Source organism: Dendrobates tinctorius, unplaced genomic scaffold, assembly GCF_039654945.1.
Source record: "Dendrobates tinctorius isolate UK_male_01 unplaced genomic scaffold, ASM3965494v1 ptg000111l, whole genome shotgun sequence".
NCBI classification, from domain to species: Eukaryota; Metazoa; Chordata; class Amphibia; order Anura; family Dendrobatidae; genus Dendrobates; species Dendrobates tinctorius.
In genome coordinates this window covers 2644310-2662055 of record NW_027361779.1, presented here as the reverse complement: position 1 = coordinate 2662055, position 17746 = coordinate 2644310, and the positions used below count along the sequence as shown (strand labels likewise).

General features: G+C 40.2%; 1 protein-coding gene across 1 annotated transcript in view; it reads left to right on the top strand.

Moving 5' to 3' along the window:
* Positions 1 to 17746, top strand: part of GRIK2 (glutamate ionotropic receptor kainate type subunit 2) — a 1148051-nt gene that overhangs the window by 956636 nt on the left and 173669 nt on the right. The window contains exon 13 of the mRNA XM_073589495.1: positions 8864 to 9081. Coding sequence (XP_073445596.1) covers positions 8864 to 9081 — 218 coding nt within the window. The remainder of the gene's footprint in view (positions 1 to 8863; positions 9082 to 17746) is intronic.

Sequence of the window (17746 nt, the reverse complement as noted above, 5' to 3'; positions counted from 1 at the left end):
ATGTAGCTGCCACTATTTCTTGAAGGATGACATGCAGGCTTCACCATAGCATTTAATAAAACTAAGAAGTTTATAGCATCAATCAAGGAGAATTTTCCCTGTAGGATAAAACTTTTCTTTTAATTCGTTTATTAAACAACAACAAACAGATGCACACATATTGTAAATAACCAATGCAATGTATACACGATCATCATAGTATCTGTAAAGGAAGAAAACCAACAAGTTTGCATATTGAGTTTTTTGTACAGATCTCAATTTCACAGGTCCTCACTCTCTTTCGAGGACTATGGATAATCTAGGAGTAGTTACAATAACTCGTTATTCATCTATAAAAATGTTTGGTTATGCATAACCCAGAATGTTAAATTACAACCAACATATCTAACATAATACAAAAACACTACTACTACTAACCTGCTGCCAAAACAGCCTCCATAGCACTGATGACATTATAAACCTATAAAATATAAGTCAATATATTCTTCACTACAGCTATTATGCTAATAACATACCACTATCTACGCGTTGTTATGGTAAGGAGAGATGTATTCCATACATCCCAAATTTTATTAAACTTCCCCAAGTAACCCGTATTCTGATACAGCGTCTGCTCGTAAGGTATAATTGAATTTACTAGCTCAATCCAAGCTCTAAGAGGAGGATGTTGATTACCCATGCAGCATAAAGCCAATATCTTTCTGGCTATAAAAAAAATGTCTCCTGCAGGAAAATTCTAACACAGTGTCCCCATATCTCTTCTTCCAGCACACCAAACAGACATTCCAATGGAGTGAGAGGAACAGGAGTACCTATGAGGGAGGTTAATAACGAGGTCACCTCGCTCCAAAAAGATAGAATAGTTGGGCACCCCCACACCATATGTATAAAATCTACATCCATTGTATGACATCTTAAACATTCTGACTCAGGATTGGGACCACCCCATCCTAAATAGCCATAGTGAAGTCAGATATGACTGGTGCACTATATACATTTGAGTCATTTTATTATTAGTTGATGGAAACACCCTGGTTGGGGAACCAAGGATATCCTCCCAATCTTCATTTTGGATATCTGGAACTAGAGACCTCCACCTCTCCTTTACTGGCGATAAAGCAGAGCTAGGGCCCGCGGACAACATATAAGTATATAAGGTAGAAATAAAACCCTGGGGGCTTTGTGATTTGAAAATCCCTTTCAAAGGAAAGGACAATATTGCTTTGGTCGTATTTCTGTTACATAAGTGTGATTGAATTGCTGATCTAAGCTGTAGGTATCCAAAAATTGGGACCTCGGGACACCGTGTTTAATTTGTATTTGCTCAAAGGACATTAGGACATTGTGATCATATACGTAAATTATTAATCGAGGAAACATTACATGAGATCGAGGATTGAGTGGGCGGGTGGTTTAATAGCATCGGGAAATAGGAATTATTCCATAATGGCATTTCAGTCATTATCAACAAAGCAAACCACTCGTTTAAGTTGTCTCCAGACTGACCTTGCCAACCTGAGTAAGGGTAATAATCTAGCGTTGTTAAGTTTGTCTGCTTCTAAAAACCCCAATAAGCAATCAGTCCCTGCAGCATGAGTCAGAAGGCTCTCCAAGTTAGGCAAACAATTATTGGGCATCCATCTACTCAGGGCTCTGACTCGCCCAGCCAAGTAATATTAAAAAAATCTGGCAATGCCGCCCCGCCCAACTGTTTAGATCTATGTAAGTTAGACAATTTGAGTTTAGGTCTAGTCTTCCCCCATATAAAGGATGAGATTAATGAATTTAGGCCTGAGAAAAAAGATTTAGGAATCAGTACTGTACTATGTTGGAAGGAGTAACTGAGTTTGCGGAGTAGGATCATTTTAATCAGGTTAATACATCGGGAGACAGATAATGGCAATTTACTCCAGATAGCAAATTTAGGTTTAACAAGATCTAACAATGGGAGTATATTCATTTTTAAGTCATGTCTACTATATTTTGAAATATTTATTCCCAGGTACTTAAAGTTAGTTACAACAGGCAATGGGGATAACGTTTCAATGTGATCCATTGGACCAAGGGAGAGAGGCATCAAGGCAGATTTATCCCAATTTATGTATAATCCCGAATAGTTACTAAATTTGTCTATAGTAGCAATCACATGGGGTAGAGTTTCTTCTGCTTTATCCATAAATATGACCATATCATCAGCATATAGGCCAATGGTATCTAAACGGCCCTCTATTTCTATACCTTTAATGACTGGAGTGGATTTTATACGGATCGCCAACACTTCGATTGCAAGAGCAAAAAGGGTCAGGGAAAGGGGTCACTCCTGGCATGCTCCTCTTGCCAAAGAGAAGGATTCGAATACAGAGTTATTTATTATTATTAGGGCTTTTGGTTTCAGGTACATCGCACTGATCCACTTCATAAATTTGTAACCGAATTCATATTTTTGTAAACATGCAGATATAAATGACTACTCAAGAGAATCGAAGGCCGTAGCCGCATCCAGCGAGGCCAAGGCCCATTCATTATCTGGCACTAGGGAACTGTACTGGACCACCGACTGAACTCTCCTAATATTAATAGATGTATTTTTCCCAGGCATGAAACCGGTCTGGTCTGGATGTATTATTTCTAGTATCACCGAATTTAATCTAGTGGCCAGGATTTTAGTGAAGATCTTATAGTCTACATTTCCAAACAATATAGGGCGATATGATCCACATTCAAGAGGATCCTTCCCCTCCTTTCTAAGCACTATTATATTTGCCTCATAAAAGGAGTCCAGTAAAGAACCTTCCTCCCAGGTCCTCTGAAACACCCTCAGAAGGAATGGTGCCAAAACATCCCGATATTTCCAGTACATTTCTATGGGAAATCCATCCAGCCCAGGTGCCTTCCCAGAGGCCATTTCCGCTATGGCCTCATTTATTTCCTCTATTGTGAAGTCTGCATCCAGAAAGGCTTATTGAGTAGGACTCAGTGTGGGTTGAATACTCAAGGCAGTCCAAAGTACTAAAACACCCTTTGGAACAATATAACATTTTATAATAGTCATGGAAACTCTGTAATATATCATTGTTGAGGTTACTATTGAGTTATCTACTTTCCGAATTTGACGTATGGTATTAGATGTGTTGTGTTGGCACATGATAAAAGCCAATAAGTTGCTGGACTGATCTCCTAGTTCAAAATATGACTGATGAGTAAAAAATAATTTACGTTTAGATTTGGTATCCATATATTAAGTATATAATCTAAGGGAGTTTAGCCACTCATTTCTATTTTCATTTGTTTGATTAGCTATATAATTTGCTTCCGAATCCCTCAATCGCTTCTCCATCTCATCATCTTCCCTAGATGTCACCCATTTAATATAGGAAATTGTGGAAGACAAACATCCCCTTAGATACGCTTTAAGGGCTTCCCAAAACAAGTTAATATTCTGGAGTTCAGGGTGGATGAAATGAAGCAGTCTAATTGGTCTAGATTTCTGTAATTGGGCCTATTAATTTCAGCCAAAATGGTTTTAACTTCCAAAATAGATTACGATTCCTTCGGACAAATCTAAGCGTACGTATTATCAGGCTATGATCTGAGATGCCCCTCTTCCCATGCTCCACATCCCCCACGCACATTGCCAGGTTGCTGGAACCAAATATATAGTCTATACGAGATAGAGGGCGTCTAATGGATGAGTGAGGTATATTCTCTCACTTCAGAATGACGTATCCTCCACAAATCCAATCAAACACTTCCCTCGAAGAGCAATGATAGCTGAGATGGAGAGTAGGCCATCCCAGATACTCAGCCATCTAGTCTAAGTCTATCAAGACCTCTATCCATGACAAGGTTAAAATCTCTCATGCACATAACTAATGTATCTGGATAATTTAAGACAAAGCTTACCACCTTTTTAACGACTGATATATTGGCCGGGGGCGGGTTATAGACACACATTATGACATAGTCTTTCAAATCTTTCGACACGTGCACGAAAACAAAGCGTCCCTAAGGGTCTTTCCGAGCCTCCTTGACCTCCCATCTAGTATCTTTATGGATTAACAAAGAGACCCCTCTAGAGTAACTGGTGTGGAATGCATGTATGAACCATTGTACCCATGGTTTCTACACATAGCGAGCAAAATCTCCACAATGTGAGGACGATGACGCTTAATCTGAGAAAAAAACTTAATTCTCTTTTGGGAAGACCCGAGACCTCTCAAATTCCAAGTCATACATATTAATTCAGACCCCATGGTCCCCTGTCATAATATGGTATACAGTGTCAGGCAGACTGCACCTTACAGGTAGCATAATTAGTATCTCGGCAGCAGTATCTATATAAACATCAACTAACAATACTGAAACAAGAAAAAACAAAATAAAGTTCAAAGAAGAGCACAGTTCTAAGCTCCTGTCATATTTCCAAAAAGAGGATACCCTCACTGAACACAATGTCCGATATCGGTGTTTAATTGGACGTTGGTGGAAAGAGCCCCCTTTTTCCCCCTATGCACCCATATAGACGACAGCAGCAGTCGAATCAGAGTGACATTCCAATCACTCACACGTGGGACCTCAGCCATTCCATGGCCTCCGCCGGAGTTGTGCAGAATATGGAAGAGCCCTTGTAAACAATTCGGAGTCGAGCTGGGTAGATCATTGAGTATAAGATGTTTCTTTCTCTGAATTGCTTCTTGATCTCCATAAATTGAGCCCGCTGCTTCAGTAGCTCCTTGGAAAGATCTGGAAAAATTGATATTGTGGCATTATTGAATTTAATGGGTTTTTTTGCCTTGCCATGTGGAGATAGCGTCTCTGTCCCTGCAGTTTAGGAGACGTGCCAAAAAGGACGTGGCGGACTGCCTGGGGGGAGATATTTTGTTGGAACCCTATGGGCCCTTTCTACTGTACAGAAAAGGTTGAAGAGAACTCATCTCCCAGAATGTCTTTAAGCAAATTTTCCAAAAATTGCTCCGGTTGTTGACCTTCAGAGCGTTCTGGTAATCCAATCATTCAGATATTATTTTGGCGCAACCTGTTTTCCCGTCGTCCGCCTTCCTCCTCCAGGCATTTATGGAGCCTGTTACTTTTGTCAGTTTAGATTCCAAGGGTGTAAGGGTATCTTCCAGGCTGGAGACTGTCATTTCAACTTCTGTGATGCGCCCTCTCATGGCTTGCATATCCTGCCGAAGACACCACACTTCCGAATGTACCTCCTCTATTTTCCCATTCAGGGATGTTCTAGTTAGAGATATGTTTTGCATTAATTATTCAGATGCATGCCTTAGAGTCAAGTCTTCTTGATCCCCTCCCTCTCCGCCATCAGAAGTGCGATTTTTACACTGGTCTGCAGCTTTAACATTTGATGGAGTATATCTGCGGGATCTGGAATTATCAGAGGGGTCGGGCCTTGCAAATTCTTTGTTTTTCAACTGCCCCTGAACTCTTCGGCAGGCTCATGGTTAAGATTTATGTGCTATAGCAAGTTGGTGAGGTAAATGGTCCCTTTCCTTTGCCCCTAATTTATAGTAGCTCTCTTGTAGTGCGGGAGCTTAATTTGTGTGGAATTTGCTATTGTGGGACAGAACAATCAAACTTATCTGGTCAGTTGTGCAACTCTTTTCAGCTATAATATGATAATATGCTGCTCTGTCAGCAAGTCACTGCGTTATCCACCCTTACAGCCCCAGGGAATTGGGGAACTGAAAGTGAAAGTACAGAGATATCAGCACAGTCTGTTATGTCGGTTTATCAGCAGGATATAGTACCCAATGTGACCTTAGCTTCAGGGCAGTGAGATCGTATTATAAAGGTCCTACAACATACCCCGGCAAGCGAATTGATGAATTGTGCTGTCAGCAAACTGCCATGGAGACCGCGGTCCCAGTCTCAAGCAACTGAGAGGTGATGAGAGCGGAGAATGTAATAAAGATGGCATGCGCCAGCGTGCAGCTTATACAGTAGATTCAATGAGGGAGCATGGGGCTCATTTCTCAGAGCTCACAACGTGAGTACCCTCCTGTGTACCTTTATGAGTCCTGCGCTCTGTCCAACCTGCCGCACCTGAGGTGAAGTCTTCCAGGCTGCGTCTCAGATTCAGAGCACACAGTAGAAAATGGCCACCGTCCGGGTCTCCCGGGATCTACCCTGACCGGAGCTGCACTCCGCACCTCCTCGGAAGCCAGAAGTTCCCCGGAGCCCAGGGGGTCCACAGTATTATCAAGGTGGGTCTTTCGGGTGATATTAAGGCAGGATTTGAATCAGGATCATAGGAGCTCTGCCTAAGCATGCCCTCTCGGCTCCTCTGCATCGCTACGCCCCCCCAAACTTTTTTTAAACAAAAATTCTTGGTCTTCAGTGACTGCTATGTGTTTTGACTGGTGTAAAGTGCCTTGGTACAACCCTGTACAGGATTGGGCCTCTAACAAGAACTGAGAGCATAAATGAGTATTGTAGTGTTACGTGACTAACTCGCTTCATTGGAGAGTGATCAAATCAGGAACTGCACCATAGCTCTATGATTCCTGTGGTTTGGACATCTCAATATGTAAAGAAAGTAACATATAAAGTGGTAAGATACAGTGTATAAGCGATACAAAAATGGATGGTCATTGTCAAGTCCAGGTCCATACAAGCTTCTTTTAAAAAATGCATGGCAAGCCACATGTAGAATGGACTAGTATCACTGCAGGAAATTTCAGTTGTTCTTCTGAACTTACAGGCAGTGGAAAAGTCTGCTTGATCACAAAATACTATGTTGGACTGTATTCTAATTTTTAAAAGCTGAAACAGTCTGTCAGTACAGAGTACTTTTGTTCAACATCAATTGCCGCTATTATTCATTAAAATGACAATATTGATCTCTGACAGTGGTGGTTTAAATGAAACACTGGTGCTCACAAGCAGCATCTTCCAGCCGTTCCGGCAGTATGATTGCAGGGTGCCACAGGATTATTATGGTGCATTATGTCCTTCTGAAGACCCCATTTCCTGCCATATTGTCATTCCTGTGGTAGTCCACAAACAGAGCTTCATTGGAAAGCATAATTTATAATAGATACTGCAATACTATGGTGGTGTGAAAATAAGATCACAGATTCAAGTCCCCTAAGAAAAGCAAAAAATATATAGAAATAAAAAATTTAACTCACGTACTTGCCCCCTATTAAAAATAAAGAAATAAAAAAATTCACACTGAGTAATGACCACAGTGTAAAAGTATGGTCTTTCAAAATATAAATTGAATTAACCCATTTAATTGATGCAATGGAAAAAAAACCCTAACAGCCAGAACTAAATTTTTTGGTCACCATGCCTCACTAAAACTGCAATAAAAATTAATCATAATGTCATATGTATATTAAAAGAAGCTGTCAGCTTGTCACATAAAATCAAGTCCTCGCAAAGGTTAATTAATAGAAAAGAAAAACAATACAAGACAATAACCAACCCATTTTTTAGCAACTTTTGAATTTTTTCAGCACTTAAATAAAAAAAAAGTTGATGCAAGTTTGGTATCATCTTTAATCATACTGTTCTGGAGAATTATGCTTCACTGCTAGGTCCTTTTTAGTGTTATAATAAATGTTGTAAAGAAAATTTTCACTTTATGAAATAGAGGAATTGCATTATTTTAATCGCTTCATGGAACTTGGAATTTTTTTCCCATTCTTCATTTGTTAAAGTGTATAGTATGATTCAAATCTAAGAATCATCCCACAAAAAATGAGCCCTCATATAGCTAGTTCAAAAGAAATATAAAAAATTATGATCCTTGCAAAAATGGTAAGAGAAACTGAAAGGAAAAAATGAAAAATCTCCCTTACCTTAAGGGGTTAAAAAATTGAAAAGGACTGGAAAGAGTTTTAGAAGACCTCTGAGTTTTTCCACACTTTTTTTAGGACAATTGGAGGCTTGACTTTATTTTAGATTGACAACAAATCAATTTATTATCAATCAAATGTTTGGAAAAAATTTGGTAAATTCGAATTTTGAAAGATTCATTCATCTCTTTCTGACATATCTATTGGTTGCCATGCTGCAACTTGCACAGTTTCAGCTGGAGTTGTTTCACACAATGTTTCAGTAGAAATTTTATTTCATTAATGAAGATGTCCATTTTTATTAAATAGTGGGGGATAGAAAGGAAAAAAGGAAAAAGCTTAAAATAACAAAATAAGCATTAAAACATGTTGAAGTCTCGCCCTCTCCAGTTCCATCTCCCTTCTGCATTCCACCTTTTGCTATCAGATTGCAGCCATGTTTTTCCCACTTCAACAACAGTTTTAGGTAGTCATGCAGTCTGCTCTGTAATTGCTGCTTAAAGGGATCCTGTCAGCATAAAGTGACTGTTCAAACCAAGCACAGATGCTCAGTGCTTCAAGGCGGGAACAATCATTTATACACACCTTCCAACTGTTTCATTTTCATCTATCTCCACCCTTCTCTAGCTCTATGAAGCCACAGCTGTCAATCAAACATGAGAGGGGTGGATATAGAGGGAAACAAGCAGGTGGGAAGATGTATTTAAATGATTTGCCCCTCCTTCAAGCCTCAAGGGGCAGGACATACAGTAGTTCGAGCAGTCATTTTCTGCGGACAGAGTCCTGTTAAGCTGTACCCAACAGATAATCAATATAGGGTATCACTGTGGAAAGACTGTGCATTTTCATGTACACATATGTACTTTATGAAGTGCCCACTAAGAATAAATTCTCTCTCATTTTGACGCTCCTTTATTGTATATGGTATGCATTAAAAAAATATGTTTTGGAATTATTATATTACCATCTTCATTTGTATTGCTTTACTGTAGTTTATTTATTGAAGAGCAACTTTACAATTTTTCCTTGATTTCCTCCAGGTTCTGAACTTATGCCTAAGGCTCTTTCAACAAGGATAGTGGGAGGAATATGGTGGTTTTTCACACTGATCATTATTTCCTCATATACTGCCAACTTAGCTGCTTTTCTCACAGTGGAACGCATGGAATCACCAATTGATTCTGCTGACGATTTAGCTAAACAGACTAAGATTGAATATGGTGCTGTCCAGGATGGTGCTACAATGACTTTTTTTAAGGTATGTTGTAAATATACTGTATATTGTGAAATTGTAATGATGATGCAAAAATAGTGATATTAAAATGATTGTTCTCTTACATGAAACTAATATTGTGTTTAAATTAAGAATAAAATAAGACTTTCATCTAAGATTAAATGTTTTAGAAGAAAATAAAAACCAGGCAGGATGTGAACTACATCACTAATATTTATCTGTCACTTAATTATAATATGGTTTTTAAAAATGTTGCATTAAATCTAGAAATCAATTGAATGAGATAAAAGCAAAAGTTACTAAATTATTACCTTCAGATATTGAATCAACTGTCCTATATATTGGTAAATTAAGTTTTTGTTATTTTATACTAAATTTTACTAAGACCAAAATGAAAAAATAATGGAAAAAAATATGATTTTCTTACCTTAGCAATTCAGTGCAGTTTCAATGACATCTTTCCATATCTGGTGTCTGTCTTTCACGGTTTTCATCCTTGTGATGTTGCTATCATTAGAAACATTTAACAAAAATACCATAGGTATCAGATAATAGATATGAATGTATTTATCTGTTGATAATGGAGTTTATGTCAATTTCCTGAAATTTGCATTTTTTTCACAAGTTCAAAAACTTTTCCGATTTGAATTAATGTTTGCAAAAAATAACTTGTCTGCCCTATTTCTATTTCAATTTCAAACTACTGAAACAATAGAGAATGGGCTAATGTCTTTTTGCACGTTCGCAAAGGCTTCACCATAATGCCCTGCAGCTATGATATTTTGAGAAATATCATGCCTTGTGTGAGGCAGTGACCGGTTTCAAAGTTAGGGGTCGCTGTGTGTTCTCCCCAGAATGCACAGGGAGGTGTGTTGAGGCCATGGGTGTACATTGCAATCACAGTCATAGCTGTGACTGCAATTGTGAGGCAGTGACCAATATTACAGACTAAAAATAAGTGTTAGTGTTGGGCATGATAATGTCCAAGGCAGATTTAGGAACAACATACTCTGGGGTTTCGTATTTTGAAATAGACTGCAGGATGGTAGTCATGCAGACCATTTCATTCCAGGCCCAGGTTTTCCATGTGGTTGAAGGCCACAGATTCAATATAAAATCCCTGCAAGAAAGGGTTTGAGTGTGTCAGTGTCAGGGCCAGAGTCAGTTGATGCTTGTTAGTGTGCAGAGCTCCACCTGTGTGAGGCAACACAGGCCAGTGGAGTCAAAATGACCAAGGCAGCTGAATAGCCTGGCACCCACAGCGTATACAGTGGTGCAGTCACCCACGGCAGCTGGTCTCGGAGGTGTTCTGTCTTGTGCCCGGAGGTGACTGTCCTATGCTCGAAAGAGGACTAGCGTGTGTAATGGCTGCAAACTGAAGGATATCGGGTACTGCAGAAAGCTGTGAGTAAAGAGACATTAATATGGAGGTGCAGTCACCCATGGCAACTGTTCATGAAGGTGGACTGGCATGATTAGAGACTGTGTAATTAAGAAGACATTCAACTGGTTGTGAACCGGAGGATGCAGGAAGCTATTTAGTGCTATGGGTTGGACATTAACGCTGGGCACTTGTGCAAATTGGACATTTAATGCTGTGAAGTAACACATTAAACAGACTTTTGTGTTGAAACATTGCTCGGTCACTGCCACATCACTGAATAAATGTGCTACTGCTGCATTACACTAGCTCATTGGTGTTCAGTATCTGGATCCTCACAGATTAGTGGTTTCCAGTGAAGTACAGTTTGCATGGCAGTTATTTGCCATTTGCTGAGAATATCTCTCTTTCACAAAGTGTAAGCTCTTTTGGTCAACAGGGTTCTCTCTCTCTCTCTCTCTTCTGTAGAAAGTAAGCTCTTATGCTCAGCGGAGTCCTCTCTCTTTTGCAGTGTGTTAACTTTTATGGTCAGTGGGGTCTCTCCTATAGAGTGTAAGCTGTTTTTTTCTATCTATGCCTGCTCTCTCCCTAATGTGTATTTTATTGCCTCAAACTGAATTTTTGTGAACATTCAGCGAGTTTGAATTCCAGTTTAATAACTCTTCTCTCATCTCTAAAAAATATCTTGGTTAGTCTAATCTCCTGAATCAAAATAAATCAGTTTTGAATGTTAGAAAAATTGGAAGAATTTTTTTTACAGTTTTACACTGAAACTGGTAATTTTAACTAATTTGTAACAAGCAATTAATTGTCAAAAAAAAATGACATAGATATTGATTCATTATTCTTCCCTACTATCTTGAGCCTTTTTGCTATTAATTTAATTCATCAGTTTGTTTGGGGGTTTGGAAATATTTTTTTGGTTTTGAGAGTGGTTATTTAATTGATCCCCCCAGTAAACATAATGTTTCTAAGTATCCGAAAGGTTTTGAGCACATATTAAATATATCAATTAGCAACAGAGAATTAGGCAGGTCAAGTATGCCATAAGGATGTGGTGGGTACACTAAACAAACCATACAATTAAAATATACTCCGTGTTAAAACCACATGAAATGTTTATGTATTTATGTATTAAATATTTATACATACACTACCGTTCAAAATTTGGGGGACACCCAGACAATTTTGTGTTTTCCATGAAAACTCATACTTTCATTAATCAAATGAGTTGCCAAATGAATTTAAAATCTAGTCCAGACATTGACAAGGTTCTAAAAAAAGATTTTTATTAGAAATAGTAATTTTCTCCTTCAAAGTTTGCCTTCGTCAAAGAATGCCCTCTTTGCAGCAATTACAGCATTGCAGACCTTTGGCATTCTACCAGTTAATTTGCTGAGGTAATGTGGAGAACTTTCACCCCATGCTTCCAGAAGTTCCTCCCACAAGTTGGTTTGGCTTGATGGGCACTTTTTGCATACCATACTGTCAAGCTGCTACTGCAACAACTCAAAGGGCTTGAGATCTGGTGACTGCGGTGGCCATTCCATTACAAGTAGAGTACCATCTGCCTACTTCTTCCCTAAATAGTTCTTGCATAATTTGTAGGTATGCTTTGGGTCATTGTCCTTTTGTAGGATGAAATTGGCTCCAATCAAGCGCTGTCCACAGGGTATGGCATGGCATTGTAAAATGGAGTGATAGCCTTCCTTATTCAAAATCCTTTTTACCTTGTACAAATCTCCCACTTTACCAGCACTAAAGCAACCCCAGACCATCACATTACCTCCACAATGCTTGACAGATGGCGTCAGGCACTCTAGCAGCATCTTTTCAGTTGTTCTGCATCTCACAAATGTTCTTCTGTGTGATCCAAACACCTCAAGCTTGGTTTCATCTGTCCACAACACTTTTTTACAATCTTCCTCTGTCCAATGTCTGTGATCTTTTGCCCATATTAATCTTTTCGTTTTATTAACCAGTCTCAGATATGGCTTTTTCTTTGCCACTCTGCCTTGAAGGCCTGCAACCTGGAGTTGCCTCTTCACTGTAGATGTTGACATTGGCGTTTTGTGTGTACTATTTAGTGAAGCTGCCAGTTGAGGACCTGTGAGGCATCGATTTCTCAAACTACTGACTCTAATGTACTTGTCTTATTGCTCAGTTGTACAGCAGAGGCTCCCACTTCTCTTCCTACTCTGGTTAGAGCCTGTTTGCACTCTCCCCTGAAGGGAGTAGTACACACTGTTGTAGGAAATCTTCAGTTTCTTGGCAATTTCTCACATGGAATAGTCTTCATTTATAAGAACAAGAATAGACTGTTGAGTTTCACATGAAAATTATTTTTTTCTGGCCATTTTGAGAGTTTAATGGAATCAACAAGTGCAATGCACCAGATTCTCAACTAGCTCAAAGAAAGGTCAGGTTTATAGCTTCTATAATCAACCAAACTGTTTCCAGCTGTGCTAACATACTTGCACAAAGGTTTTCAAGGGTATTCTAACCATCCATTAGTTTTCTTAAGGACCTGTCACCTAAGCGATATCGCTAGCAATATCGCTGTAACGTCACTGGTTTTTGTGACATAGCAGCGAGATTGCTAGCGATATCGCTATGTCTGATACTTACCTCCGACCGGCTCCTTGCTGGTTATCGCTGATCGCGCGAGACCGTCCTGGGCCGTTTCTCGTCGTCAGCTTCCTGCTGGGTTTCCTGTGGCGCCAACAAGCGACGCGTGGACGTGGGCGGGAGGGCGTCAGGATCGCCTTGTCTGACAGGTAAGTAGCGACCTCCGACCCCTGCTATGTCGCTGGTGAGATCTGCCTGTGTGGCAACTCACTAGCAACCACTTAGCGATGTACCAGCGATCCTGACCGCGTCATATCGCTGGTCGGGATCGCTGGTGCATCGCTAAGTGTGACAGTACATTTACACAGTTAGCAAACACAAAGTACCATAAGAACACTGGAGTGATGGTTGTTGGAAATGGGCCTCTATACGCCTAAGAAGATATTGCATCACAAATGAGATGTTTGCAGCTAGAATATTCATTTACCACCTGATCAATGTATAGAGTGTATTTCTGAATCATTTAAAATTAGCTTCATTGGAAAAAACTATGCTTTTCTTTCAAAAATAATGAAATTTCTAAGTGACCCTAAACTTTTGAACAGTAGTGAAGATGGTTATTGAAATTAAGGGGATCTAGAATAGTTAACTATCCATCATACTATGATCATTTTACCTAGAATATAATAATGGGGCAGCAATGCTTATTTTCCCCAATTATTGTTTTCATAGCTAAGAACTGCCTATTGATTTACTTTTGTCACCACCATGTGTAGAATCTTTGGCATTCTTAGAACTAGAAACAATGCTGGAGAAGTCACTCCAAACATTAGAGGTGCCAAAGAAGCTGTTATTACTTTTGTTAATTTGAATTATTTTCTGTGCTGAACATCATAAGAATCCCTACGTTCTTTCTTTCCTAACTCAAGCTTTCTTTCCCCAAAAGAATCCAGTTCTCAGATATCACCCTTTGCTCAATCCCTTGACTCTTCAAAAATAGCGCCACCAACATTTCTTATTTTATTGTTTCCTTTTCCATCTTTGCTATAACAGATGAACTTGTTCCTGCACCCTGTCTTTTCTTTCTGACAGAATGTTTCATAAAATATTCCCCATCATGTCATGTTTACATAGAAAAACTGTTAACCGAGGATCATCTTTCTTTTTATCATTTTCACCATTTTATTCTTTCTGTCCTACTTTATAACAGAATCATCACATCTGCATTTTCTTTATTGGCTTTCAACAAAAGATATACTGTATTTTTTTAACTATAAGATGCATTGGACCATAAGATGTATCTAGGTTGTAAATGAGGAAAATAGAGAAAAAAAAAAGAAAAAAAATGTGGTCATGATGCATTGTTATTAGGGATAATGTCCCCCAGCCTGGTATACATGGCCCCCTCATCCTCATCCTAGTTTACATGACCCCCTCATTCCCATCCTGGTATACATGTCCTCTGGCCTCCTCCATACCCATACTGGAATGCATGGCACCTCACCTCCATCCTAACATACATAGCCCACATGCCCATCCTGGTATACATGGCCCCCTCATCCCCATCATGGTATACATGACCCCCTGATCCACCATCATAATATACATAGCGACCCCTATCCTGGTATACATGGCCTTCATCATATTGCACACATAAATATAAACCACTTTACTTATCTTCCCTCCGTTCCCTCGCAGTATCATGTTCTGATGATAGCAGCTGAATTCAGCTTGTAAGTGGCATTGTGCTGCTTACACGCTGAGGTCAGGTACTGGAATACTCACTGCTCCCCATGCCTGTGACTATAGGAGTGGAAAACAGTGAATATTCATCTTCTTTAATAGCAGGCTTACTGTTAAGCCCCCATTACACATTGCGATATTGCTAGCGATATCGCTGTAAAGTCACCGATTTTGTGACGTAGCAGCGATATTGCTAGCGGTATCGCTACATGTGATACTTACCTCCGACCGGCTCCCCCGCTGGTTATCGCTGGTCACGCGAGAAGGTCCTTGACCATTTCTCGTCGTCAGCTTCCTGCTGCGCTTCCTGCTGTGACGACGAGCGACGCGTGGAAGCGGGCGGGAGGACGCCAGGATCGCCGTGTCTGACAGGTAAGCAGCGACCCTCGACCCCTGCGATGTCGCTGGTGAGATCTGCCTGTGTGGCAGCTCACTAACGACCACTTAGCGATGCACCAGCGATCCATATCGTTGTCGGGATCGCTGGTGCATCGCTATGTGTAACGGTACCCTTAATCGCAGCCGCCAGCTTCCTGTAGTGGTTCGGTGATCATGTGTAAACACTATTAAAGAGAATGAATATACACTGCTCTACACTCCCATGGGTGTGTGGAGCAGTGAAGGTTCATTCTCTTTAATAGCAGGCACATGTGTTGTTGCAGCTGCTGCAAGAGCTGGCAGCTGCAGATAACAGTGTGCCCGCCATTAAAGAGAAATTACTATTTACTGCTCCACAAGTGCAAAGTCCAGCCCACATATTGGTGCTGGCTTCAGTGCATAGAAGTTGGAGGGACTATGGGCATGGGGAGCAGTTAAAATTAAGTTTCTTTAACAATGTGCTGAATGCTGCAGCTAGGATCATATTCCTCACCAATCGTTATACCAATGCCTCTACCTTGTGCCAGTCCTTACACTGGTTACCCATCCACTCCAGAATTCAGTATAAACTTATTACCCTCACCCACAAAGCTCTCCATGGCTTAACACCCCCCTACATCTCCTCCCTCATCTCAGCCTACCACCGTACCCGTGTCCTCCGTTCTGCTAATGACCTGAGATTAACATCCTCAATAATCAGAACCTACCACTCCCATCTCAAAGACTTTTCACGTGCTGCACCAATTCTTTGGAATGCACTACCCAGGGTAATATGATTAATTCTGAAAACCCACAGTTTTAAGCGTGTCCTGAAAATGCATTTATTCAGACTGGCCTATCGCCTCACGTATTAACCTAAATATCCCTGTGTGGCTCATTCAAAATTTTTTTATCATAACCAGGTTCCTCGCATCATGTTTTCACATGCTTTATTCATTTAATAGCCCTCTGTGTCTTTACTGCTACATATTTAGACTGTTAACTGGTTCATACATCATCACAGGAACACGCGATTCTTACACTATGGATGGTCCGAACAATAAAAGCAATTGTCACCATCCACCTTTCGTGGCTCCCCTTTCTCCTTATATATTGTAAGCTTGCGAGCAGGGCCCTCGTTCCTCTTAGTATCTGTTTTGATCTATGTGTTTATTGCTATGCTGTAATGTCTATTGTCTGTAGAAGTCCCCTTTATAATGTATAGTGCTGCGGAATATGTTGGTGCTATAGAAATAAAATTATTATTATTATTATTATTTATAATGGGCACAGGTGTTAGCTGCATCAGCCCATTACTGCCTTCTGTGGCACACTTATCTGCCACAGATGCTCCCTCACCCCTTTATCCACAACCACAGCAGGTAAATCCAGACTATGAGATGCACATCCCCATTAAAATTTTTCATGGCTATGGTACTTAAGTGATAAATAACTGAAATACTGATAACAGAAGTTATGACAAAGAACATATCAGAATTAACTTCTTTCTAGGAGCACTGATACACTGCAATCCATTAACAAAGCCACATTTTTGTCTTTATCATGCACAATGCTGTCAGCTATTAACTAAGTGGGACAATGTTTGGTGGTGGAATAAGATACAAATTTCTTTTTAAGTGGCATGACAAAATTACGCAATTACTGTGCTCAGCTTGTGCAGATGTAAAATACAATTGTTCTAATTGAGAGTACTGAAATGGCTCGGCAGTTTGGCTTTCCCCATGTCAGACATGAAAAAATGGACTCTAAGAAATGCATACAACTCTCAGATGGGAAAAATAAATGACAATGTGATTAACATAATATATAAAGATAGCAATAATTGCTTTTATTTGTTTGTACAGTGCCCATGTAACAGATTTTGTTATAGAAATAAAGTTAAATCACATAACCAAATTAATAATATTAAGGGGTTAAAATAATCCAATGAGGCACATATAGTGTAAGTAGCATATGAGTTAAAAATAGAATAGCATAGCCACAAATGTTCTTTGATTTCTCGTGTATAGCATACTGCCTATGTTATTTTACAGAGAGAATGTTAGTGAATCTAATGGGTGTCAGGATGCTGTCAGCGCCGGCGTGCAGCCTCCGCTGAGCAGGAACTCACCCACGCTGTAGGGGTACCGGGGTCAGGTACAGCCACAAAGTACCGATACACAGGACCTGTGGACGCTGAAGTTTAGCAAGCAGACACAGGACCTACGGTCATGCGACAGCCGGATCCGGTGGTCGGATCCGTTTTTTTTGGTCTGAGCATGCTCAGTAGCTCTGCCCACAAGACATATATAAAAGCAAGACAGTGGGACCCTCAGCCACACCCAACATGCCACCCAAGCCGAGAACCAGGAGCAGGAGAAGGCAGGAGACATCTGCAGCAGAACCATCAGCACCACCACCACCCCAATTGGAGCAGCATGCTGAACAACGGGAGGGGAGTCCAGCAGCAGATGAGAGACGGTAATTATCAAATCCCCCATTCCTCCAAACTAGGGCCATGGAATATCAAGATATTCATTGGCCCTTTGTTTCTCTTTATTCAACAGCCGCCCAAGAGATGCAGCAGCAGCAGCAATGGCAGCAGCAACACCACCCACAGCCATGGAGTCTGGCCAGCAG